Source organism: Gadus morhua, chromosome 1, assembly GCF_902167405.1.
Source record: "Gadus morhua chromosome 1, gadMor3.0, whole genome shotgun sequence".
NCBI lineage: Eukaryota > Metazoa > Chordata > Actinopteri > Gadiformes > Gadidae > Gadus > Gadus morhua.
In genome coordinates, this window is record NC_044048.1 from 4,731,214 (window position 1) to 4,758,649 (window position 27,436).

At 40.5% G+C, this 27,436-nt stretch overlaps 2 protein-coding genes across 5 annotated transcripts; one reads left to right on the plus strand and one right to left on the minus strand.

Moving 5' to 3' along the window:
- Nucleotides 1–175: 175 nt before the first annotated feature.
- Nucleotides 176–7,888, plus strand: sycp1 (synaptonemal complex protein 1). 4 transcript variants are annotated; one of them, XM_030357182.1, is made up of 35 exons: nt 176–276; nt 518–658; nt 1,050–1,122; nt 1,239–1,282; nt 1,378–1,536; nt 1,629–1,696; nt 1,778–1,851; nt 1,949–2,007; nt 2,083–2,149; nt 2,359–2,432; nt 2,515–2,623; nt 2,956–3,050; nt 3,131–3,315; nt 3,400–3,467; nt 3,554–3,615; nt 3,725–3,841; nt 3,992–4,096; nt 4,237–4,340; nt 4,412–4,478; nt 4,592–4,662; nt 4,772–4,853; nt 4,962–5,024; nt 5,119–5,181; nt 5,261–5,323; nt 5,403–5,519; nt 5,607–5,717; nt 5,816–5,908; nt 5,991–6,065; nt 6,175–6,246; nt 6,333–6,440; nt 6,669–6,734; nt 6,810–6,890; nt 6,980–7,087; nt 7,175–7,240; nt 7,340–7,888. In XM_030357182.1, the coding sequence occupies exons 2-35, from the start codon at nt 527–529 to the stop codon at nt 7,478–7,480; spliced, it is 3,042 nt and encodes a 1,013-aa protein (XP_030213042.1). In that variant the 5' UTR covers nt 176–276; nt 518–526; the 3' UTR covers nt 7,481–7,888. The 4 variants fall into 4 exon arrangements, with proteins under 4 accessions (XP_030213042.1, XP_030213026.1, XP_030213033.1 ...); XM_030357166.1 differs by having other exon boundaries at nt 224–383; XM_030357173.1 differs by having other exon boundaries at nt 224–374.
- slc5a8l (solute carrier family 5 member 8, like) lies at nt 7,472–25,856 on the minus strand. The gene is made up of 18 exons (XM_030357194.1): nt 25,403–25,856; nt 24,997–25,062; nt 24,831–24,882; nt 24,543–24,610; nt 24,042–24,196; nt 22,944–23,084; nt 21,974–22,103; nt 21,726–21,814; nt 21,194–21,306; nt 13,929–13,996; nt 13,505–13,591; nt 13,222–13,415; nt 12,872–12,981; nt 12,665–12,753; nt 11,763–12,583; nt 10,760–11,290; nt 8,214–8,354; nt 7,472–8,127 (listed from the first exon to the last, which is right to left on the minus strand). Exons 1-15 carry the CDS (start codon nt 25,745–25,747, stop codon nt 12,476–12,478), a joined length of 1,815 nt encoding a protein of 604 aa, XP_030213054.1. The 5' UTR covers nt 25,748–25,856; the 3' UTR covers nt 7,472–8,127; nt 8,214–8,354; nt 10,760–11,290; nt 11,763–12,475.
- Nucleotides 25,857–27,436: the final 1,580 nt, after the last annotated feature.

The following is a 27,436-nucleotide window of genomic DNA, read 5'->3' on the forward strand; positions in this document are numbered from 1 at the left end:
ATCCGGTCCGGGTTCGATTCCCCCCTTCCCCCACAAAAAAATATATTTCGAGCTATTTAATGGAAATCAAATTCAGAATAAGAATGTACCGGGGTGTATGAAATAGGCCGTTAGATATAGATTTAATATGTATAATAGATATATCCGTTCCACAATACAAATAAAAATGTAAAGCAGAAGAAGCGTGATGACGCGCCTTTTCAATATAACGAGTTCACGCGCACGCACGGCCGTTGGATAAAAACCTTTAAACCGTTGGATAAAACCAGTTAACCCGTTAGTATATGGAGTTATTTTGACCAACGTTACTACTTACTTTCTTAATAATTTCCTGCAATTAGCTTATATGAATTTGTATATTGTCGCTATTTCTAGTAAGGAAGGTATTTGTTGTTAACATTCTATTCGGCCGATAATGAAAGACTTTTGGTCCGTCAATCTAGGCTAATAACTGACTCGTCGCTGTCACTATGTTCATTCGCTATCCGAGTCAACATATCTGGTTCGTTATTCACAGCCTCACAGGATGGATAAAGACCGAGGGTTCACCTTTAAACTGTTAGTGCCACCGAGGGTGAACCGAGGGCAGATCTCGGCGGTCCGACCGCAGGAGATAGTGGAGGACTGGAGCGTGAGGCAGGCAGCAGGCGCACAGCAGGTACAAAACCGGTTCAGATCCGGTTAAACGCTGAATAACTTTTTTATCTCTCTCTCTCTCTATATATATATATATATTTATTTATTTATTTATTTATTTATAAACCATTTACACCCTGTCCGAAGAACGAAGAACTTTTCATCTAACGTTAACCCTGCTCACCCTGTCGAACCGAAGCAAGAAGAACTGTTCATCTAACGTTAACCATGCCCACCCTGTCGAACCGAAGCACGAAGAACTGTTCATCGAACTGTCAAACCGAATCAAGACTTTCGAGATTATAACTATTTTGTATATAGTATATGTTTAGCATGGTATGCATATAGTATATTCATATTAAGTATAGTTTGTATAAGTATTAATATGCATATCATTTTCCTCTTGCGCGCAGGGCTTCAACCCATGTATTGACAAAGCTTTACCTGAGGCAAACATGGTTGTTCCAAATAAACCTGGCAGACAAGGTATAATAATAATAATAATAATAATAAGGGCAACATTTCATAATCATACACGGCGAATAATTAAACAAGTAGGTTCTATAAATGTTACCCATTACATGTGACGTTATTCCCTAAAGATATCCCAAAGTCAAGAGTTGTACCTTCAGTAGAGAACGATGAGGTAAGTTAATCGTTACATAAATGGGTAATGACTTATAAGTATGATCCACTTTGTCTTTGCAGCAAACTCATGCATCTCTGCTGAATATTCCCCAGAATAATAGTGGACAACTCTATACCATGCTGTTTGATGAGGTGGACAAAATAAAATCTTGGAAGGCCAAAGTGGACTCTGAGACCATGAAAAACGACCGCAGTCTGCAAGAAAATAGAAGAATAATTGAAACCCAGCGAAAAGCCATTCAGGATTTGCAGGTTTGTGATTCATTGCAACTCCATTGAACTTAAATGTACAATAGCACTCTATACCTGAAAATATATAGTTAAATGTATTCATATTTTTGCAGTTTGAAAATGAAGGTCTAAGTATAAAGCTGGAGGAAGAGATACATGAGAATCAGGATTTAAGGATCAAGTAGGTGCTTTGATTGGAGGCTGTTCTATCCTCAGAAAATTGTATGAACTCCATTTAATCAAGTTGTACTCTAACCTATAGGAACAATGCCACAAGGAATTTATGTCATTTATTGAAAGATACTTTTGAACGTTCATCGGAAAAAATTCATTTATGTAAGTAAAGGGTAAATTTACTACCTAGCTGGCAAGCAACAACATTTCTCAAATTAATAAATGTTGCATATTAATGCATATCTTGTGCTTTCTGCAGTTGAATCTGAGAGAGAGGAAACACACCAACTCTTTTTGGAAAATAATGAAAGTATTCAGGTAATATCCACAAAACACACAGCAGGGAACCAAATTATTTTAATGTATCGAAATATTCATACAATTATTTCTTAGGGGATGATTACTGCCTTTGAGACCCTTCGTATTCAAGCAGAAGCGGATCGACATGAAATGCTGCAAGGTGTGTGAGGTTATGATTCTGATTGTCAGTGCTTTACACTTAATCCAGAATACATTCTAATTAAAGATGTGCATTGAAAGATGCAATGATGCAACTTTCTTTTTAATAATAAAAACATTAAATTAGGTGAACTTGTATTAAGGGATGTCAGTGTTCCAGTTGATGGTTGAAGCATTAATCACATATCTGTTATTTATTTTGTTTTTCAGTCAAAGAAGGCCTGTTGCAATTTGAAGTGCTCAAAGATAAAGTTGACCAGGAATATCGCATCAAATATGACGAGGTTAGATTCAAATAAATGCTTCATATAGTTAAAGGCTCAAAATGATGTGGTTATAGGACAGTTTGAATCACCCTTAATGTAGGTTAAACTCCTTGAGAAAAAACTGAAGGAGAAGGAGGAGGAACTGGAGAAGCTGATGGTAAACCTTAAAATAACCCATGAGAGTTGCAGACTACTTGAAGAAGAGAATGGTATGCTTTTGTGGTCGATTTTTGGAACCATGATATGATGACCATTGGTAAACGTTTCACCTCAGCATGTGAACTCTTAAATTACATTTCAAGCAAAGACACTCTTTTTATCTACTGTACTATTTTCCTCATAGATAGATACGTAGGCCTATATGCACTTTATATTGAGTCAGCCATATATTTGGCTATTGTATTGTCACTTGCTGTATCTAGTACTTATCTTTGGAAAATTTCTCATTATAAGAAATGTGCTTATCCATGTTTCCCTCTTCTCATATTCTAAAATGCACATACACAACAATGCACATGTACAAACTATGACATTGTAACAGGTAAACAGAAAGAACTTATCAAAAGTTCCAAATATGACCAGGACTCTGTTCTTCATAAACTTCAATATGCAGAAGAGCTGTGTAAAGAAACGGAGGTAGGCAGTTTTTAATGTTACTACAAATTATTATTCTGGGCGTAAGTACATTAAATCAAATTGTATATATTACTCCCAAGAAAAACCTGGCGAGAATGACCTCAGCAATGGAGAAAACCAAAGAAGACTATGCACAATTAAACCAACAGAAAGATTTAAGAATAGAGGAGCTCAGCAAAGCTGAATATCAACAAGCAAATGCATTAGCGGAAATGCAGGCTGCAGCAAATGAGAGAGAATCATTACTATCATCAGAAAAGGAAAGGTATAATTGAAACCCTAATAATTATACATTACTTTTGATATTCCGTTGCATGGTGTTACATTTCAATTATTATTTTTTTTCAAGGGGAAAGGAGCTTGAGCTTAAGCTTCAAGACATCAGCATGGAGATGGAGGACACCATGAGAGCACTAGGTCAGCCATTAAAAATATATGAAGTTACTATTCCTACTGCCTGAGTACTGTATAATTGCCAAGCTTAAGGACATTACATTTTGTAGGAGAAACAAGGGAGAAGAGCCTAAAAAAAGATGAAGAGATCAAGGTTGCAGCAGATGAACTGGTAAAAATATTGTTTTAGATCGCATACGTTGTGTACATTTCCTGCAGGAATAATATTTATTTCAGCATACAGCTAGCAGATGACATTTATGTTATGCCTATGCTCTCAGGAGATTAAATCACAGTCCATTGGCATTCTCATGGAGAGGAACAAATGTATTGAAGCCGGAGTTCAAGAAACAGCAGCTGAGTTGTCTAGAGCAAATGAGGAAGCCAAACTTTTTAAGGTTAAAAAATGTCATCAATACTCTTTTCGCCAAGTCGCACAATTAAACATAGATGTCTTCCCTTAACACTATATTCTTGCTTGCATAATTATTATTATATAGTCCAATCCTCAAATATACAATCCAGTTGACCTTTGTTCTATCCCCCAGGGTAAAGTTGAGATTTTATCTGCTGAAAGGGAACTGCAGAAGAAGGCCGGTCTGAGGGCTGAAAAGGCCCATAATGAGCTGAAAGAGAAAGCCAGGATGGCTGAGGTGTCCTAATTAATGTCCTTACCCTCATTATGTTCCTCCTGCATCCAACTCCAACTTAACATAGAATACATTTATGGTATGGCTGTAGAAAGAAGGCTATGTTGTTAACGATGACATTGTGTTTGTCCCCCACCCCCCAGGAAAAAGTACAGGAAGTGGAAGCCAAGTTATTGGTTGAGCTCGAGCAAAGACAAGCATCAACCTTTGATATGGAACAACAAAAAAAGGACATTATTCAACATGAGTGAGTTTTTATGTCCAGTCCATCATTACATTTGTTTACATTAAATAACACGTTTATGTTTTGTTCTACAGAATAAGGTATGGAGAGCTGTTATCAAGGTATAATGATGTGCACATGAAGCTAGAAGAAAAATTGAAGGTCTGCACAAAGGATGGTGTCCTGAATTACCTTCTGAGAATATATATTGAAAATCTTCTACTTGAACTTAAATGTTGAAAAAAATTCAAATATGGTTATGCTTTATCTGACAGGCTAGTGAGGAAAGGGAGATGGACATCACAAGAGAAGTCGAAGGATTAGAAGACAAAAACCAACATTTACGGTAAGTTTGTAATTTATCCATCTACATATTTAAGTATTTCACTTTTATAACTATTGAATGCCAGATATTGTTATGGATTTGTAATATATTTTACATTTGTATTCATTAGAGAGGAAGTTTCTTCGTTGAATATCCAAATTCAGGAGCAATTTCAAAAAACGGCAGATCTGGAGAATCAATTATTGCAAAGTGTAAGCCTCCTAACACATTTTGACCACATGCTTGAACAAATATTGCAAAAATAAAATGCTTGTAAAGTTTTGGAAACTGTTAACATCAAATATGATTCATATTTATAGGATGAGAACTTGCAGGATAAAATAACCAAAAAAGAGAAGCAGTATAAACTGATGGAAGCAAAGGTACCGATCAAGGCTGATTTTGGGCTCACCTTCGGAATTTATCATTTCATCATTTAATTTTCATTAATTCATTCATTCATCTTGTATTATTTAGCTGTGCAATCTCAAGGCAAAATTTGAAGCTAAGTCTAAGACCCAGGAAGAACGCAACACAGAGGTTGGTTGTTGTTATAAACACACATAAACAAACACAGATATGTTTTTACAAGGATAAACGTTTAATTGTTTGATTTTAGAATAAAACCCTTAAAAAACAGATGGCAAAAGAGATTGAAAGATGTGGTCATCTTGAAGATAAGGTACGTAGTACGTCAATTTAGCTGGAGTCGCTCCTAACATCAATATGAATTATTAATATCAATACATCATGTGCTTTAGATTGATCATCTAAAAGAGGAATGTGAACATATGAAAAGAGAGAACGAAGGAGAACGTAAAAGATTGCTTGAAGAGCTTGATGTCAAAACTACTATGGCAGCTGAGCTTGAAAATGAGGTGAACGTGATTACCATCTTGCAATGAAGACACAATACATTTTTCATTATGGACAGCAACAAAAAATACATGCCATTCTTTGTATAGGTGCAAATACTGAAGCTCACAGCTTCAGAAGACACCAAGAACAAGGAGGACTTGGAACTCAAATGTCAACACAAGATTGGCGACATGGTCGCACTAATGGAAAAACACAAGGTAAAATAATCACACGAGTATGCGATGGTTTAGTGGAACTTCAACATCAAAAAGCTTCAGCATGTGAAACATCTTTTATCATGTTTTGACATTTTCAGAACCAGTATGATGAAATGGTTAAAGAAAAGGATGCAGAGCTTGAGGAGACAAAAAATACCCAGAAGGAGGCTTTTGCCCGAAAAAGTTCACTGGTACTATTCTAAAATACCTATTTTATTTTGATTTAGGAAAATATAACAGCACCTTTTGCCGACGTCTTATTATTGTCTTTAGGAGTTGGAGCTTTTCCAGAATAAGATCGAAAATGATGACCTGAAAAATAATCTGAAGAAAGCCATGAAAGAGACGGTAAGAGCCGTGGCGGTGTGCTTCATTTCCGCTGTTTCTATATGCAACCCGATATACTATGAGTTATACTACATGCTTGTAATAGTTTTTATTTTTATTTTGCTATTAGGAACAGCTACAGATGGAGTTGCATGAATTGAAGAAAGACATTTCCACATTAAAGATCAGTCAGCGATCAGAGGCAAAGAGCAGCATCATATAAATTCCTTATGGTTGTTGTCGTTGTAGTGTTAGTTGGGATCATAACATTTATTATTGCATCTCTAGTCACCTGTTCCAAAGGAAAACGTAGACATTTTGAAAGAAACGTTCCCAAAGACCAAGAGTGCAGGCTGCAAAAACAACAATGGAGGTTTCTCAACTGCCAAAATACAGGTGAACCAGTGAAGACCAGGTTGCATTGCTTTTTGTATAGTATTTGTATGGTAGCTTTATAATATAATAAAGTTAATGCCTTTAGGATTTTTGTTTTTGCTTCTTTCTTTAGGTCTTTGTAATTTATAGCAGTGGATACAACTTGGTGGATGTCGTGCTGTTATATCATATAATATATTTTTAAACATTAGCAAAAGCACTGAATGTTTGTTTACTTTCAATTTGAAGGAATCAAACAGGAAAACTCCTTCTTGGAACACCATACAAATATCTGGTCGGACACCAAAACATCAGGTATGATTGCCCAAGACCCAGTAGCCTCAGTAGTCTCAGTAGCATTCACTCAGACTGAAATTTCTTCTTTTTAAGGACATTTCAAAAGAGATCATCAAGACACCTTCTTGGAGCACAGGTACCGTAAGCAGGATTGGAGCCGCACCAAAAATCAAGGTAAACCCAATGACGTTTCTGCAGCCTCTTTTAAGCTCCAAACATTTGGGATTGATTTGATGATTGTTTGTCTTTGAATTCTTCTACAGTCCTACAGAATCAGAACCCCCCCATCTTTGGAGAAGTCAGCTCCTTGGGGAAGGGGCACCCTGGAGCTCGATCCCAAGTCTGACAGTTCTGAGCCCAATGATCTCATGGTAAGATTTCCCCATGGTAGATGGTAAATAAAGGACAAGTGTAACACTAATGAAAGAACGAGGGCTAATTGTCCTTCTTTTTGATAGACATTTGCTGATGAACCTGAGCCACGATTCTCTGCAAAGCAGCGCAAAGGACACACCCTCAAGACGGTAATATCGACCACATTTTCCAATTGGAAAGCTCTAGCAGGCATTTTCCCTCTCAAGTATTATCCCATTTCAATGAAATTGTATCAACCCTTATTTTAGAACAAAAGCCCTGCCGTGTATAAATCCCCTGGAAACTCCCTGAAGATTGCTGCGATAAAAAGGATGAGAGATGCAGGTTGGATTACTGTCGCTAGCTCAGACGAAAAGAAAAAGAAGGTGGATCAAAAAATATTTGCTTAAAAATGTGCTTTTATATCTCAGAAAGTTCATAAGCATAGTAAGCATAGTCATCAGTAAGCATAGTATCAGTGTTTGTTCAAAACTGATTTAGCTTTGTATGAACGTTTAAGTTTGTATTCATTATCTTTAAGCCGTTTTAGACGTTTCAATAAGGTATTAGTTCTCATGAATTTGTTGGATACTGACCAATGACTATGTTCATGAATGCTGTTGCATAGTCAAGCATGGCTGTTCCATTTGCGTTTCATTACCATGCACACAAAATGTTATGTACTTTTCAAGTTGTGTTTTTTTATGATAATAATAGATCAATTCATTGCTGTTTGTATTACAGATTGTTGCAATTATAAAAATTCTCTGATTCTGCATTGTTCTCGTTAGCGTTATAAATAAATGATAATATATTCCCCAATGTATCAAGAGTATACTTCAAAGATGACAGTTGTTGAAAGCTCAATTCTGAAAAAGATCACTTCATCTTACTTCACTTTCAGTGAGCCATCAGTTAATGTAGGAGCTCTCTCTCTCATTGATAAACTGAAGGTTGACTGATCCATCTGTAGTGGGTTGTGGTTGGTCGAATAATGCATGTCCGTCATAAAGTCCGCCCGAGATTACCAGCGTGTCGTCATCAGCCTGAAATTGATCTGTTGAAGAGAGAGGTTCTGTAGCAGCTCGTAACAGAATTACATTGTATTGACAGTAAGATATGAAAAGAGATTTAAATTCTTACCCATGTGAAGGGGGTGATGGGAATATTGCAGTCTCTGTTTGCATCTGTGGAGAAGATATATAACGGACCCCAAAACAAACCCTGCGAGCACAACGCTGAAGACGATCGTCATATTCCTCTCTGAGGTGTTGAGGTTCAAACCTACTCACACAGATATAATGACAAAAAAACAATTTGGCAAAAGTTAAACGGGTGAATACGCAAAAACGCTTTTTTGGGGGTTTGAAACATAGTAATTTGTCTTAGATGATCGTCAATAAAGTAACATGCCATTGTATCACTGTTACTGAAATAAGTCCCCATTTAGAGAAAAATGATTAAAACCCTATGTTTTTGCCATTCTCCCAAAAACACCATGTGAACACTAGATGGCGTCCCTTCGTGACGTCAGATGACCTTCTCCGAGGTAGTCTGATGGCGAGGCGATGGCGCGGCGGTGTGGGTGAACGGTGGGCGAGGGCTTGTTCAAGCCTTGTTCACACTACCTCCGTCCGTCGACGGATCTCATTGACTTTGCATTGGGCGCTCGCGAAATGCATTGTGGGTCCGTCCGTTCTGTTGGCTCCGTGGCCTGAGTCAAAAAGTTTAGAAATGTTCAACTTTTCAGGCAGTGACGGATCCGTCGTTCAATCAGACTGCGTTATGCAAATATACGCAAGGATACTGTCCAATGAAATCGCCTTTGTTATGCAACCCGGAAGAACACATGGATACGTCAAAAAGCCCCCATCCATCAACGGACGCATGTAGTGTGAACAAGGTGTGTACATGCGTCCGTCGACGGGTGACCGAGGGGGTGTCTGACGCATAGGGGACTAGTCTTTGGAGACGCATACTGCCGCCAATCAAATCGCTTCCCGCTACAAAGCCGATGTGTGGATACAAAAGATGACACAAACAACAGGTGACTAAAAACAATCCTATCATTCCACAATTCTTTAAAAAAATATAAACGATTTTTCCTGCTTCTTCCTGCTTGTTATTGACCTCTGAAGAATAAGTCCCGCCTCCGAGGCTCTTGGTTCCATGTTTAAATGTCTATGGAAAATAACATGGGGGTTTTGAATGATCGTAGGTGACAAACTCTGTAGGTGGCGAATAACTACTTCTTTAACGGCACAGACAATCCAAAACCCAAGTGGAATCTAGATGGAAAAAGTGTGTAGTTCAAAACCTGAGCAGCTTTTACTTCTTCGCCACCAACAGAGTTTGTCACGTACGATCATTTAAAACTCCCAGGTTATTTCCATAGACATTTAAACATGTAACCAAGAGCCTCGGAGGCGGGACTTATTCTTCAGAGGTCTATTGAAAAATGGGTCCAGTAGACCCGTGGATTGTATTTTGCCTGAAAAGTTGAACATTTCAACTTTTTGACGCAGGTGCAGGCCACAGAGCCGAATGGACGGACGGTCCCACAATGCATTTCGAACGAACCCTATGGCTTGTTCACACTACATCCGTCCGTCAATGGATCTTATTGACTTTTAATGGGGCGCTCGCAAAATCCATTGTGGATCCATCCAGGGCCGCCGGACTGGGGGTGTAAGGTGGACAGGCTTGGGGGGGCCCAAGGCAGAGGGGGGCCCCCCCAAGCCTGTCCACCTTACACCCACAGTTTTTTTGATTCTTCTATCACCCCCTAGTGGCAGGAGCCCCACATTGCGCTCAGTGGCCATATGCCGCTAGGTCATGAAGGCCCCCCCCCCTCCACAATTCTGTGCAGGGGGCTGGTAGGGGGAATACCGTCCATGCGGCTCCGTGGCCTGCTAAAAATGTTCAACTTTTCAGGCAGCGGCGGATCCGTCGGCCAATCAGTTCGCGTTTCCTTGATCCATTTTGCAATAACAAGCAGGAAGAATCAGTAAAAAATCTGGCTGTTTTTTTTTTTTTAAAAATGTGGAATGATATGATTGTTTCTGGTCACCTGTTGTTTGTGTGATCTTTTGTATTTATATCCACACATCGCCATTGTAGCAGAAAGCGATTTGATTGGCTGCAGAATGCGTCTAGAGAGACTAGTCCCCTATACGTCAGACACTGCCTCGGTCATCCGTTGACGGACCCATGTAGTGTGAACAAGGCAGCCCTTGCTGCTGCGCCACCTCGACGGAAGGTTACGATTTTTGGGAGGCGCACGTCCGGCCCTTGCTGTGGAAGGAGGGTACGCAAGGATGTAAGGGGTCCGTAACCCCCTTGCGTTACGGGAACTTAGAACCATAAAAAGCCCTTGAAGGGCTTTATATGGTTCCCGGTATAACGATACAGTCTGTGGTGGATTTCATATACAACACTGTGCTTAGTATAACGTTCATAACAGTTTAAAACAATGGTACTAAAAACGTATCATAAAGTTGGCGTGGGTCGTAACTATGGGGATAACACGCCCCCCATTTCCAATAACTTTTAAAAACAGTGTAAAAAAATTCCATCTGAAAAAGTGGGCTCATTGACTCTTTATGTCTAGTTATTAATGCATCAAAAATAAAGTATTGCCGTCATACAACACAAATTTCACTCTTGAGAATAAGCAGCTCTAAGCTCACCTTCTATGACATGAGGCCGTATTAGCGTTACATTGTCTGGGGCAGCTTGTGTGGAATGTTTTGTAGCATCAGCAGGTGAAGTGCTATGAAACACAGCTGGTGGGGTTGCTTGGCTTGTTGGTTGCGACCGGGTTGAAGTTTCCCTCTCAGGGTTTGTGGTTTTGAAGGTGGTTGTGGTTGGGCTGGTGGTGATGATACTGGCTGGAGGCTGTGTTGTGCTCCTGCGTGTTGAAACCTGGCTTGAGGTGCTAGAAGAAGCAGTCGATTCTAAGTTTCTGGTAGGATCGGTAGTGCTTTGGAAAGAGACAGAGCTGTCGGCTGTAGACCCCTGGGTGGCATTGTTGGGGATGCTCATTGAAGAGACTGTTGTATTCGGGACGTCTGTAGTATGAGAGGTTGTGTCTTTAAAGCTGGCTAATGTTGTCGTCAAGTCCTCCTTTGGTGCCGGTGTCATTGCAGCAAATGAACATGCGAGAAGGCAACATACCAGCAAGGCAACATGTGACTCCAGGACCTGGTTCATTGTGTGCTCTGAGTTAAGAAACGGAAAGAATTACGTATTGCTCATTTTGAAAATGTTGTGAATAAACCATGACAATAAAGTTCTAGTTTAAGTAATTTATTTGATGTGGTCTATTCAGATTGTGCAATAACTATTTCAATAACAATTTATGTCAAAGGTGATTTTCCCCTCAGTAGTGGAATAACACAACGAGCCGCCAGCCAACTGAGGGGGAACTCACCTTTGACATGCCTTGTAAATTAAATATAGTCATGGTACAATCTCAATGTATGTCAAAGGTGAGTTGCCACTAAGTAGGTATTTTGGACCCAACAAGCCACGGGCCTAACCCTCATGAATTGTATGGTCCGTCTGGTGGGCCATTAGACAAAGAACCAAAAATAAGGACGCGTACAGTAACTAACAGCAAATACATTCTGTAATACTTTATGCCGCTTTTCTTTCCCAGTTTATCATTTTAGAAAAAATAGTTTTTCTCACCTCTAGTAGTTCATAACACGGGAACAGAAAGAATGGTTTCCACAATCGCTGTCCTATCATTGTTTACTCTCTACTCCTTGCGCACTAGGTACAGCCAGTCTCTTCCTGGCAGAATGGCAGGTAGGAGTGGGCGGGTCATTTCTTTGTAACTTCCTTTATTGCATGTTGCCAAGGAGATAAGGGCCCGAGGTTATTACAGTTCATCTATGTGTCTCTCTTATCTGGATTAAATCCCAGCATGGTTTCCTTTCACTTAATTACTCATACATGATATGCATACATTGTGAATTTGACAGTTCACTCTTGTCGAGTGATAGATACACTAGCCGGCCCACTTTCCCTCTTTTCTTGCATAATGCATATTTTTTTAATTTTTATTTTTCAACCTCCATAATTATATATAGTTGAATATTACAATAAATATTCAAACATAAAATACTAAATAAACATTTAGAATTATTATATTTAAATTTTTTACAATACAGATTCTTTTTTTTCTACGAGGGAGCAATTCTTCAAATACAATGTTCCTAGTGGTCGGCATATTGGGGCATACGTTAGATTTAGATTTAGGCGGCATTCACTGCCGTCTTCACTGAACAACTGCCAGTTGTTCACATTTAATTTAATTGGCTAAAAGGCTCTCTGTTATAAATATGTTAAAATAGACTTTTGTTTGGTTGTCCCTTTCACAATATAGTGATCAATTCCTTTTACAATTTGGTGACTTTCTCCTCATCTTTTCCCGTTGTATCAAACATTTGATATGCATCAAACTTGTCCTTGGTTTTCTCATTGTCCTCTTTCTCCATGTCTGATGTCTGTGTAGGCAAAGGAAAAAACATAGTAAGTAACAGGGCAGGAACCAATACTGCTCCCCTACCCCTGTCTTCATCTCTTACCTTAGAACTACTGCCACAGCAGTTGAAACAAATCAGGTCGCTCTTCCTCACAAACAGACTACTGTCAAGCCTCTCCTGCTTACACCCACCTAATGAAAGAATGAACAAAGAAAAGACTTGCTGTTTAATGACAACAACCACACGGCCCATCCAGTGGTCTTTATCCAGACGGGGGGGGGGGGGGGGGCTGAGATAGATGAGGTTTACCTGTGATGATGCTGACCAGCAGGCCCACTACCACGGTGCACAGGGTGCCCAGAGGACAGAAGTACAGGTAGGACAGCGAGTACCAGCTGTCAGCCAGAGGAGGCCTAACCCTGAGAGAGAGAGAGAGCTTACTGCATGACCAGATCCACTCTTGAGCATCACTGATTGTATAGGCAAGTAACAAAGTTAACTTCTTTTTTTTTGTTTATTTCTGGCTAGTGAATAATTGTATGGGCTGTTTGTGTGTCCCATTTCCATACGTATACGTAGCCCCAGGCTGTCGTTGGTCTGTTATGCTATTTGCAAACTGAATGCAGTCTTTTAGGCCCTCAAGAACTTGCTGTACTCACGGTGGTTCACGGGTCAATGTCAATGCACTGGTCCATGGAAATGCAGTGGTCATGTTATTATCGCCCGGTGAATTACTGCAGTTGGTGCTGAATTGCAGAAGATTGGTTTTGTCGGCTCCGGGGGGATAGATCTGGGCTCCGATACCCACCCACATAGTCAATATGAGGCCTACAAGAAGTCCCAGTAGGCCCCCCTGGCGAGTCAAGATGAAAAGAAAATGTACTGCGACTCATATAGTTTGGTCATTTAACATGATTAGAAAAGTAATCATGAATTACTCACCATGGTGTTTGTTGTGCGGAAAAGCATTCCCAAGAAGAACAGTCCCAAAAGAGGCCCACCAATGATCCCCATGATGGACAGAGCAGCCTAAAAACCACAAGGATATGTAGCGGGATACCTCTGCATTCATCAACAGCCGGCAAGGATGAAGGCTAAAATTTACACCCCTTTTTAGACACCACAAGATTGCGTAGTTTGGATAGATTGTGTCGTTTACTATTCGTATTAGCCTGCATTTTTAGAGTAACATTTGGGGCATTTAGCAGACGCCTTTATCCAAAGCGACTTACAATAAGTACATTTCTGCAGTTCTTAATCACAACGTTACAACTATACTACTGTTTATCGCAACCTTAATCCATCCTTAAGTGAGGATGTAAACAAGGGGTTTCTATGCAAAAGGAATTTAATATAGTATGCTTACTTGCAGAACACTTCCCATCAACGAAGCAACTCCAGCCATTCCAATACAAACCACACCAAAGAACACACCTGGAATGTGGAAATAATGACGGTTTATAGGTGAACTGTTGTTTTTAATAAATTGGAACAGTTAAAGGTCAGTTAGGCACAGGATTGATCATAAAAAATAGATCATATCATCAATGATATCATAGATATATCTTAAACAACCTTGATGTGTAATCAGTAAAGATAATGATTCCAGTAATGTTAACAGTAAAATCACGTCCCATAACTGATATAGGCCCCTATTTTAGTGGTCTGAAACGCAAGGGAGAAGCACTAAACACAAGTAGCTTTGTGGAAGGATCTCTGGTGCTGTCTTGCGCCCAACGCAAATCTTAAATGGGTTGTTCTGAAACCCGTAGGTGTGTTTTGGGCGTAACGTGCAATAAACCAAAGAGAGTTCCATCCTCCCCCATCCTCTTTAAGAGCCAATGCATTTGAACTTGACAAGTTTATATTTTGACAGCGCGTTTGCAGTCCCCGCTAAGACAGATGCACGACCACGTGAATTTCAAACTACAAATTGCTCAGTTTATGGCCAAATAATAGGCCTAATACACACATGGAATAGCGTTTTCTTCTACAACTTTAAAAACACAAGTCGTCATGTAAATTTCGGCAAAGAGAACTTAACACATATATGATATGCGGTCCTGTGGCCGCAACTGTTGGTCTATTTAATGATATGTGGCAAGACATTAACAAACATAGTTTCTTACCAGTATTGTATACATTATCGTTATCGACTTGTGTTCATAATATGCATGTGTCCCCCCTTTAAATATACATTGCCATGGACTGTATTATGCTTTACGTGTTTAGTTTGCGTGTGCTTAAACAGATAGGTGAACACATAGAACTGCGCACCAAATATCAACCGCATTCATTCATTCTTTTAAACGGTAAAACTATGTATTCTCATGATCAAATACTCATCAATCCTAAAAAGTATGGGCTTGTACACAATGTCTGTGTCGAAAAATATGCGTTTGCAGATGCATTGTTTTAAAAGTACTTCTTACCGCTGTATCAGCTGTTCTATCCCAAATAATTTAACAAATGTTTTAATTTACCCTAAAACGAGATTTTGTTAGGAAGCCTGGGATATAGCCTACTTAGCTCGAGTTTATTATTATTATTATTTTAACGCATGGGATATTACTGCAGTGTTCATTAATGCAGCCCCTATGGAAAAAAACTGTTTCCACAATCATCATCATAATATTTCTCTTAGGCAAATCGTTTGCATTTGTTTGTGCTGTGTATAGCCTACTGGTGTGTAAGCTTAGGCTATGTTGCAGTTCCGACCTGCCATGGCATGTCAAAATAGCAACACCAACTGTGCTATCCGCTAATGCACTTAGACCAGGTATTTTCTGGTCGACCAGTCAAATATGGCCATGGGCCCTATCCTGCATCCAGCGCAATTGACTTCCTACACCGATGCATGTATCGTTGCTAGTTTGCACCCGGCGCAAAGCAGATTTCCCCCCGCAACAAACTTGCGCCACTAATGGCGCATTTCCACCGGAGGGTGCGGTTTGGTTCGGTTCGCAAAGGTACGGCACAGATCGCGTTTGCACCGCCAAAAGCGGGCGTGACCCGGACTGAGCCGTACTGAGACGTACTCGTCTCGCAGTACTCCTCCGTTGGGGTACTGAGACGCCTGAAAGGGTGCCAGCAAGTTAGAGCTACACAAGCCCTCTGTTGATTGGTCGACAGAATCGTCCCTTCCAGGGGACATAGGGATAAAAACAAACAAACAGTACCCGCAAGGTATTATTCTGGACAATGTCGCGCAATACTTTAGCTTGGGCGAACAAGGAGGTGGAGACGTTCCGAAACTGTTGCTGGACGACTTCCATGATTGGTAGCTCTTGGTTTAATGTGTCGCGTTCCTCTTTTCCATTGTTTTTATTGACCGATTATTGAGCAGGCTACACTGTATCGCGCTGCTGATGTCACGATGTTTACGTAGCTGCCGTGGCGATCGACATCCGGCAGGGGCGTTGCTAGACCTAGAGTTTTACTGGGGCACAGGCCCCCAACTGCCAACATTTTTTTTTTTACGTGTGCACAATATGAAATAGATGGATACAGAAGGGTATGTACGAGCTTCAAAATCATTGTCACTGTCATATTGTAGGCTATATTAAAGCACTGGTAAAGGTAAAGACGCAAAGACGGATTCATGAGTACCGTACAATTATATTTATTTAAACACATACACATCTCAAAGATTTACAAATAAGGTAACTGACAAATAAACAAAAAGTCTCTTTATGACCTTCACCTCTTTATCAGGAGAAGTCTACACATCTATATTTATTTAGAAGCTGTGTGGAAACAGCATAATTTTGCCAGAACGACATGTACTAAAAAGGCAAGAAACAAGGATTAAAACTAATAGAATTTCTGACTTAAGGTGAGGTGGCTCATTGCCACCAATCAACCTGGAAAATGTTATAGAACCATCAAAGCTCTTAAATTAAACTAAATAAGGCCATACACTACTGCATAGAGCCTTTTTAAATGATTATTTTTTCACTATTAAGCTGTATCGCCGCGCCTTCATGGTGGCAAAGCGGTCAATAACTTGGCTTTGACTCACTTTGCATAGTTGCTCCTTTTCAATGGACAAAAGAGAAAGTTGGTGAAGCCTTCCTTGCCCCATGGTTGACCTAAGCCAGGTGTGGAGCCTTCTCGACACACTGAAAGATCGCTCACAACTACAACTGTTTACAGGAATTGTGAGTGCAATGATCTGAATTATCTGTGTCAGTGTTGGGAACATTGTTGGATCCAGTATGTTAAAAACACCCTGTATATCCATAATTTCCTTTTTTGTGTTAAGGAAGTTTTTGTCCAATAAAACTTCCTCAAGTTTTGAAGACAGACAATTTTTCATTCATTATTCATTTTCCGCGTGTGTGCGTGCACGCATGGTGTGTGTGTGTGTGTGTGTGTGTGTGTGTGTGTGTGTGTGTGTGTGTGTGTGTGTGTGTGTGTGTGTGTGTGTGTGTGTGTGTGTGTGTGTGTGTGTGTGTGTGTGCTATAAAACTACAGGCTACAGACGCTCAGTATTGAAAAACTGGTGCTAATTATGTGGGCAACATTCTTTAACAGCAATCAAGTTGTCATTGTTTGTGTCAAACAAGTTGTGAATTTGTTGTAACGTTAAAAAAGGAGATGACTTACTCTGGGCTGTTTCCAGCTCCCGTGGTTTCCAACGAAACATGATCAACAAAAAAACAAGGAATTGAAAGCTACTTACAATATGCCTAGGTTACATTAATTTCCCCTGATGGCAGCAATGTTCCACTTTCAGCTGGAATTCACGGTAGGCCTACATCAAAACCACGTGTCTTCTTTAGATTTCAGTTCCCTTTATTTATTCACACAGTTCAGCAGCGGCATTTATTCAGAATCAGAGCCCAAATTAAAGCTGCATTTAGGGCGACTATCACTACCCAGCAGAAAAATAGATGCACTATAAATGGTTTTGTAGGCCTATAGCAGTCACGAACATGAGCATAGTTGTGGAAATGCTGGTGTTAGAAAACAAAGTTGACGGGAATTAAAGTGCTGCACATGGACTGTACAAATGTAGATTATTCATCACAAGAATTTTAATTCAGAAATCGAATAGGCTAATAAACTCTTTGTGAGATAAAATTCAGCATTCTGATAATAAAGTCAGAATACTTGGATAAAATCCGAATTCTGATAATTAAATCCACTATTAAAGGTTAATTTAAGAAGGTTCTCACCAGTCATTTGTCGCCTGGTCGCAGTGTCGAGTTTTTTTTTTAAAGTAGTTCACTAGTCGTAGCGTGCAAATAAATTGCAGTGTCAGAATTCTGAGAATTTTGTCAGCATTCAGATTTCTCAGAATTCTCTTACACTGCAAATTAAAGCGCTACTACTAGCAAACTAGTTTCAGCGTGACTGGAGAGAACTTCCTTAAATTAACCTTTAATGCTAGATTTGCATCAACGCTATTGTGTGAATTAGTATGGTTCTCTTTCATGGAAGCCGGAAGTGGGAGATTCCTTATTTTTTTTACCATTATTGTTTTATTAACAAATTTCTCCTACAGGGGATTGATAAAGTTCTATCTACTATTGAACAGAAAGAAACACTTTGGTCATACTTTACACACTTTACCACTGAAACATTCAGAAGAGTCACGTGGACGAATCCGTAAATAACTGATTTTTTTCATTGGTTGTTGCGTTAAATCTTACCCGGATACAAAAGGGCTATTTTCTGATTGGCTTTTATGTAGCCCCTTTCGTTTTTTGATTGGCTGGTAAGAGGCAGGCTCGACTGAAGACTCCCGAGGCAGCAGGAGATGCACTTGATGAATCCTGCCGATTCCATAGCGAGAGCGGCGCTTCTGCAGATTAATTTAATAATGATCAATGGAATTTTACTGGGGCACTGGAGACTTTTACTGGGGCACGTGCCCCAGTAAAAAGGGGCTGACGACGCCTCTGACATCCGGCCTACCATAAGGGTACTGTCGACGGTGGAAACAAGACCTCGGAACTGAGCTGGGCTATACCGCCCCCTCACTACCGGACTGAGGCGAACCGAACCGAACCGCACCCTCCGGTGGAAATGTGCCTTAAGGCCCCGTCCACAGCCGAAACGGGCGAAAACGATCGGGTTTCGTTTTATGCGGTTCAGGAATATCTCTGTAAAGACGGATTCATTGCGAAAACGCTTCAAGCTATAGAAACGCTGTAGTAAATATTCAAGGCACTGGTTCTCAACAGAAAAAAGTAGAGCGCATCAAGCCTGCGTGCATACAGCCTGCGCGGTGTATACAAATATTCAGTCACGAGGAGATTCAACCCTTAAAATTGAGCAGAAATACTTTTTAATGTACAGTTAGTAATTACATTTATCAAGGGACTGTATTTAAAGCTACAAAAATATTTGAAACCACCCTGGGACATGGTTTCAGAAATGTGCGGTTTCGGGCACCGGATCCGCCGGCTCTGTCTGAACGGTCGGCCAAAACGCACAAGACTTAAATACTTAAATAGCCCCATAGAGCGGGAAAAACCGCCCAATCCGGCAACACTACCTGAATGTCCTCCAAAAGTAGCCCAATCTGGTGGAAGAACCGCCCAATCAACACTGCTGAACGTCCTCATGCTCCAGCGTCAACGTAAATCAATGAGACCAACTGAAAACGAAGCCGGTATGAAACCAAAACTGTGATTCTGAATAAAGTTTAAATGATATCGACATTCTGTATGGATATTATTGAAGATACAAGTGTGTAGATTTGTTTAACGGTTTGAATGATGGTGAACGGTTGAAATTTGACTGAGTTACGATGTCTTAGTAATTTTAGTGTCAGAATTGGCAGACGGCTTCAATGGGACCAACTGTAGAATATTACGGTTTGAAACTGAAACAGATTCTGAAGAAAGTTAAAATGATATCGAAATTCCGTTTGGATATTATTAAAGATACAATTGTTTAGATTTGTTAAATGGTTTGAACGAAGTTAAACGGTTGAAAATGTATTTAGTTACGTCTTAAGCAGTTTGAAGTACCAAAGGACAGCTCTGCCGTCCTCCCATTGACTCCCATGTTAAAAAAAGATAATATTTAAAAAGTAGAATATCTTAAAAAGTATTAAATATTTAAAATATCTGAAAAGAAGCGAGCGATTCCAAGCTATTCTGAATATTTTAAAATTTGAATGAAGCCTCTAGGTGAAAAATGGAGGAAGGAGATAGGTCTCAAAGTTTGTAGAGAATAATAAAGAAAGAAAGGAAGAATAAAACTTAAGAAGAACAATAGTTGAGCGCTGCATGCAGCATTCACCTAACAATAGTTGAGTGCTGCATGATAATAACATTAAACTTCAGCAAATATCCCAGCCTTCCAAATCTATCTAGGGTAAAGGATAACGTTGGTTAGATTATTTGGGAATAAACAGCTGATACAGTGGAAATAAGTTGTACTTTAAATCAATGCTTCTACAAACACCGTACAGCAAACACATATTTTCTTAAACAGACATTGTGTACAAGCCCATAACTTTTAGGATTAATGAGTATTTGATCTTGAGAAAACATCGTTTTACAGCGAGTGAATGTTAAAACGAATGAATGAATGCTTGTGTGCATCCATCTGTTTAATCACACGCAAACTATACATGTAACGCATAATACAGTCCATGGCAATGTATATTAACAGGGGGACACATGGATATTAAGAACACAAGTCGATAACGATAATGTATAGGCCTACAATACTGGTAAGAAACAATGTTTGTTAATGTATTGCCGCCTAACATTAAATAGACCCACAGTTGCGGCCACAGGACTGCATATCATGTGTGTCACGTTTTCTTTGCCGAAATTCACATGACGACTCAGTATTTCTGAAGTTGTAGAAGAAAACGCTAATCCAAGTGTGAATTAGGCTATATTATTTGGCCATAAACTGAGACATTTGAAGTTTGAAATTCATGTGGTAATCTCTTCTGAGACTATAAACGCGTTGTCAAAATATCAACTCGTCAAGTTCAAATTCTCTTGCTCGTAAAGGGGATAGGAGATGGCAAACCACACCTACGGGTAATTAGGCTACTTCAGGACAACCCTTTTTAGATTTGCGTCAAGCGCAAGAGTAATTTATCCGCCGGTATAATAGCAACATCGCCATAGAACCGCCCAGTGTTATGCCTGAACGCGTTCATTCTGGTGTCTGTGAACGACACACTCACTCGGTTTAACTTCGTTCAATAGGGGGGTTATTTGTTTATCAACACGGCGGATGCACGCGCAGAACGCCGTGTGGTTTGACCAGTTGCCATTGTTATCTCTGTGGTTGATTTGAAGTTGCGGTGTTGTCAGCTTACTATTTCATTAAACTGTACTCAAAAAAAATAAAAAAACCCTCCCACTCCCGCCACCCAGCATTCACACATCATTTTAATGTGAAATCATTCACAAGCGTGTCTACCTAGTAGCCTTCTTCTAAATTAAATTGACCTAGCAATGATGAATTGAAAGAGCTTGACTTTATGTTTCATAATGCTGGCTTGGCAAAGGACTATATGTATATATTAATCATATTGTTTCACTGCGCGTTAATTATCCCAGCCGTCACGACTGAATGTTTAGAACAGGACTCACTGAGACTCATGTTGATCTGCCTCACCACTTAATGATAGTTTAGAACAGGACTCACTGAGACTCATGTTGATCCAGGACAACTGCTTCTCCGTCAGGTTTCGCCATTTAGGTCGGATAAAGTCTTCCAGTGTTACAGCCGTGAGTGCATTAATACTGGAGGACACGGTGCTAAGATAAGACACATTTACAGTTAATATGCTGCTAAGAACTTACACAACATAATTTTGTTCATATTTGGCCTGTGGAAGGCAAATCAATTAATTGTTGTTGTATGTGCTTTTCTAACCAGGATAGAACAGTGCCTATATGCCCTTGATTTCTAGCTCAATGTGAAGCTCTGAATGTGGGGGGGAACTTTGGTTGTTGTCTATAAGAGAGCAATAGGAGAGGGCAAGGGTCTCAGGACAACCATTAGAAGACAGGTGAGTTAATGGCTGGCATTTCTAAGCAACCATCTTCTCTATAAAACACGGCAGCAGCTGGAGTAAACTTAACCTTCGGCTGCCGACTATAACAAACCATTTGTTTGGCCAGCCTTTCGACACTACAGTGTATGCGCTGATTGACGCTGGTCTCTCGGGCCTCACCTGAGAGTCCCACTGTAAGCTGCAGCCACAAAAAAACCAGGGACTCCTGGGTAGTCTGCCAGGATATCCATGACAAGGTACGGAAGCAACTTGGATCAATCCGTAGAACGAGTGGGTTCAAGGATTAATTTAACAGTAAATACATCATTAATAATTGTAGTTTTATTCATGACACATTACACTACAATTTCATATATATAATATCTGATGGGGTAATGAATATGTGCTCTATTCTGGGTTCCTCTTACCTGGTCGGGGGATCCTACATCATTGTTAGTGAGGGGATCACACTTCATGTAAATAGAGTACATGGTGAGGCCACAAAACATGGCCAGACTCACAGTAGCCAACAGGCCCAAGTAATTCAAATACAAGGACCTACAAAAAGAACACAATTGGTAAAACAGCTTTTGAGATGACACATGCATGCTAATTGACTTCAATGAAATGATTGACGGGTTGATAGTTGCAGAATAAGGCTTCACAGTGTAACAATGATATTGCAATACTTCTTACTTTTTAATACTTCTTTACAATATATTTTGCGCTATTAGAGTTGATAAGCATGCCTACTTTTTGGGAAACAGTTACTCTTAACACATTTTGATATGCATTGACACACATTACAGACTGCTTATGTCAATCATTGTTGATTTGGCCTTGCCCTGTGTATAACCCACATTGGGGATCTTTGGCAGGCTTTTGGGTACTAGTGTGTTTCCCTCAAACATCCAAACAGGAAGGCAAACATTCAGTGCTGCTGTACTGTGGCTTGCGCCCAAAACTAACACTTGTATCTTGAATGTATATGAATGAGTTCCGGGCGAACAGACGTTATAATGGAGTGTTATTAATAAGAATTACTTTGCATGACACACGCGGTCCACAGAGGAAGAGTCGTCTTAAACAGCAGACACTGCCCTAATCGCAAGCCCAGAATCAGACTATAATGCTTCCGTAATCCCGATATCCCTGTAGTTTGCAGTTCTATTATTCTCATTATTCTCTAGGTGATCATTTACTGCTCTCCTAAATGCTGCTCTGCCAACACATTCCCTGTTTCAGTGGTCCCCGCGTCAGCGCCACCGTGTGAGAAACAACACCTCATGATTCATCTTCAATCCAGTGTGTCGTGCAGGAGACCACTGCAGATATGTTTTATTTGTGATGTATTGTGTGGAAAAATTAATATCCATGGTGCCAACGGAAGCATCTTACGTCTTGGCGTGGGCCACGCTCCTGCAGGCCAAGTAGCGCTGCACCTGGGACTGGTTGATGCTGTACACAGAGATCCATATCATGCTGCCCCCCACCAGGATGGTCCAGAAGGTGTGGCGCTTCAGTGGGTCCGGGTCAAAACTGCAATGAAGGGTAAAGTGCTTTTAAAAGGATGATTTAAGAGATTGAGATTTTAGGATTTGTTTGATTAACATAGCCATTCCTTAGTGTTAAGTGAATTAAATGCTCTGTTAGAATATCTTATTCAATTGGCCTGCGTCCGAATGAGTCAATATAGATTTTCGTCCCTCCCTTATGTCCAATTTATCAGGGCTCCTCTCCCATGATTGGTTTGGGGAATCTATCTTGCCTGTCAATCACAGGTCTGTGAAATGGAAGGCTTTTTAGTTGTTTTATTTCCAAATCTTGGACTCTTTTTTCTGCTCTCTTTACAACTGTCAAATATTACGTCCCGCACATTTTAATGAAAAGGTGTGATGGCATGTTAATGTATAAAAAGTACAAAGGGAAGTAAGACATGACATTATTTAAAATAGTGAGCGTCAGGATGTAGTCTTGCAGGCTCTTCCCTATTTCTTAGTCTTTCTATCACAACCTACAACCATTCATCTCCAAGCTTCATAGAAAACAGAAAATCATCAGCCATCAGTTTTTTCTGACAGCTGTGAACCAAGCTCTCTTAAAGGTCCCATATTATACCGCCAGGTGTGAGTGTGAATAGCCATTACAAGCCTTTTTGAATTTCTGCCTCTATTTACATCCCAAGTGGACGCGTCCACCTAGATGTATGACGGATAGAGGAGCAACGTTTGCTACAGTCCACTGGGTATGCTCGTAGACTGATCTATCTAGCATCCATCTAGGTGGACACGCCCACTTTTGATAGATGCAGATTTTCAAAACGGCTTGTAATGGCTAATCACACCTGGTGGTTTAATATTGGACCTTTAACGACAACCTGTGTGCTAGAGTTCCATGTTTCAACATATCCCAGACATAATGTTACCATCCTTTTGCAGATCTATCAACTGCTTGGAACCCAACCATTCAGCTATTGGGGTTTCTCATTGTTCTTACTCAAACGTTTCGAGCCGTCCTCCGTCGGCAGCGTCCTGCCATATCCGGGCCATGTCTCCCTGGAGCACCACCCCCCTGGCGATTACTGCAGCAAAGCCTGACAGCATGATGACCAACTGCACCGCGTCGGTCCAGATCACAGCCTTCAGGCCGCCCTGCAATACATTTACATTCCCATTTAGGGAATTTAGCAGACGCCAGCCAGCAGGATAACAGAGCCAAGGGATCTGCTATAGAGGGAGAACAGAAGGGGTCCCAGTACAGAGCCGAGTGTCAGTGTCAAGAGTGCAGGGTTTGGCAATAACCATAAAGAGCATGCTCCTGATTAATGACACGTCTGTCACATGCTTCAGCTGTACCGGATTTGACCTGGACATTATAAAACTTGCTTGTTAAGATAAAGTTTTGGATAACTTTAGTACATCCGGCGATCAACACACCATGTGATTGATGGGAAGTGATATTTGAAGGGGTTCAGAGGTGAGTGTTTGAACTACCAACCAAGGTACAGTAGACGATGCACACCGCACCCGTCACCACCAACACGCCCCACAGGTTCAGCCCAGTGACTGTGGAACAAACACCATCTCATTTATATCATGCTAAAAAACAATACTTTCGCCTCAACTGACGTGTGTAAAAGCATTATTAATATTTAGAGCCAAGAGATTAGGAACATGAACTCCATTAAATTAATTGAGTTGGTAGTGTTATCTCATGGAAGAACACATTTTTTCATAGACATGAGCCGAACTGATCACATATTAATAAAGGCGCACTTAAACTCACTTTGGTTGAGTGCAATAGCTGGAGCGTAGATGACTAAACCAGTGTAAAGGACCTAAAGCAGATGTCACCATTAGGTAATTACATGTAAATGAACGGAAAACTGTGATGGTAATTTGACGGGTATGGCATTTAATACAAAAAGAGCTTACCAAGACCTGTAACTTACCGTCTGCAAAATAAATATGCTTGTAGCCAAAACACGCACACTTTTACTGAAGCGCATCTCCAGGTACTAGAAATATAAATATGAAGACATGTCAGAATAAACAAGGAAAGCTGGTGTCTGGCACTACACCGTCCATTGTTGATCTTATGTGTAGTACCTTAATGGTGGTCAGAATTTCTGAATGATTTTGTCCATTTAGTCATTGGGATATGAAGACCTATCTCTTCCAAGTACAATTATTTTTGTCTTTTAATTGGATTGAAGTAGGGCTTAGTGAACTAGTAATAGATGATAAAAAAAACATAACGTTTTTTTGCATATGCTTGCATAATAAATGCCTTGGAATTTTGAAGATCGTACAATACTATGCATGGCTCAACCATGCATAATAGTGAACTCTGCTCACCTCATAGATGCTGGTGATGCCCAGTCGGTAGAAGAAGGGGACAAAGATCTCCGCCGTGACGATGGACGTGATGGCGTAGCTCAGGCCGAAGAGCCAGAAGGCTGTGCCATAACGATAAGACTCGGCGGGCGTGCCAATCACCGTGATGCCCGACATGAAGCTGGCGGTAAGAGACATCGCAACGGGCACCGCGTGCATTTGGCGGCCACCCAGTAGAAACTCCTCACTCGTGTTCTCCTTGCGACCACGAATTGCCTGCCAGAGGCCAATCCCAGAAGCCCCCAAAAGTATACCTGCAAACACCACATAGTCCCACACGGAGAACGAGGCCACTTCTCCTGCCATCGTTTGGTTGCTTCACCCTTAAGCTACCTGCACAAACTACAACCTTACAAGAACAGCCTGTCTTATAGCCTACTTTAAACGGCTGCGAGCCAACCACTCTAACCAATGATCAACGCTGCAGAGCTGCCTAGAGATAAAGGTAGAGTTGTTAAATGCTGTGCTTTGTTAATAATCTATCAAGGCCAACATACAGGTGCATTTAAAAGTTTGGGATTTCAAAAAGGGGCGAGGCACGGAGCCTTGGTTAGGCTAATGATGCTCAAGTGGTGTGTGTTAGGCCGGGGGTTATGCAGCAGCAGAGTGTATGCAGCAGTACATTTAGACATTGTTAACCACACTGTCGTGTTCTTGTAAAGGTGGCAACTGTACTACTTATTAAGATATTTATTGCGATTTAATGTAAGAATCGCCTTTTATTAGGGGTTTTGTGCTGAGGGTATAATAGAGGTGCTCAGTGTGTGGTTGCAACCCATTCTTTGAAAACCAGGGGTTCTGTAGGCCTATGATAGGCCAGGACTCACCTCCAATCGGAATGCGGCCTGGTAGGCAAACAACAGAGGCAAGGCTTATCCAGGAGTTGGACTAATCGTGCTCTTAACATGCAATTCCTCAATTAATGTGGCAACTGAAATTAGAACAAAAATAAGTCAAAGCAAAACCAGTAGGATTGCAGTTAACATACTATTTTAGGATTTTCAGGTAGAGATAAGGACTATGAGGTATCCACCTCATAGTCTTAGTCAAGGCCCAAATAAAAAATGAAAATCAAATCCCCACAGCCCCTCACCATTAATGTTTTCAGAGAAGCACAGTCCGTCTGCAAGTGTGTTGATTTTCCGGATGTTTCCTTGGTGCTCGGCTATTCAGGGCAACGCTACATCCCTTTGGTTGTTCTTGAGGTATGAAAAAACAAAAACAAAAACTGGCTGCCATTCTCTCAGGAAAAGTCTCGTTAGTCTGATTAGAAATGGTTTTATTGTCATTATCTTAATCTTTTGGAGCGATTGTATATGATGTTAAGTTACTCCGTAAAGCTAGTCTTGGCGTTTCTCAAGCTTATATGGGGCTTTTGAGGTACTAGAATCGGGGTAGGCTACATTAAGAAATCAGCAAAATGATTCAATTACACAACACGTATTTGGAAACCAATATGTGGAGCAACACGCTACATTTTGCAGCAGCGCCGAGATCGTTTATTGGCCTGTGGCATGTGCCACCGCGACCACTGACATACCATGGCATATGCCCTTCAGGAACGGCACATGCCGTTCTGGAACGGTAACTGCCGTTCTGGAACGGTAACTGCTGTTCAGTTGGAACGGCATGCCGTTCAGGAACAGTAACTGCCGTTCCCAACAATGGTATATAACACCAGCAGGCCCCGCCTCCTCCGTATTATTTCAAGACAAGTATTGCCGTAAATGTAAAGCTATATATATTTGGTCTTTATTGACACAATATCACACATAACTCCGTAAATAAAGGGATTTATACGTTTCTTTTTTGTCCGTTCTGTTGTTAGGATATGTGCGATCTGTTTGTTGTTGCTTTTGAAATGACAGATGCTTTTAAAAACAGCCGGACTTGCCCCGGTGACGGTATGGTACGAGTGATTGAAATTGCCATTTAAACCACCAAAGCGGTCCAAGCACAATGAAAACAGTTCATACTTCAAGTCACACTGGGCGC

Excerpts from the sequence above, each read along its gene's own strand:
- sycp1 (XM_030357182.1), top strand. The coding sequence starts at position 527 with ATGGATAAAGACCGAGGGTTCACCTTTAAACTGTTAGTGCCACCGAGG. Across the intron at positions 659-1,049 it reads AGGCAGCAGGCGCACAGCAG|GGCTTCAACCCATGTATTGA; the intron begins GTACAAAACCGG and ends TCTTGCGCGCAG. Across the intron at positions 6,441-6,668 it reads TCTCAACTGCCAAAATACAG|GAATCAAACAGGAAAACTCC; the intron begins GTGAACCAGTGA and ends TTCAATTTGAAG.
- slc5a8l (XM_030357194.1), bottom strand. The coding sequence starts at position 25,747 with ATGGCAGGAGAAGTGGCCTCGTTCTCCGTGTGGGACTATGTGGTGTTT. Across the intron at positions 24,611-24,830 it reads AGCTATTGCACTCAACCAAA|TCACTGGGCTGAACCTGTGG; the intron begins GTGAGTTTAAGT and ends TTTGTTCCACAG. Across the intron at positions 22,104-22,943 it reads AGCGTGGCCCACGCCAAGAC|GTCCTTGTATTTGAATTACT; the intron begins GTAAGATGCTTC and ends TTCTTTTTGTAG.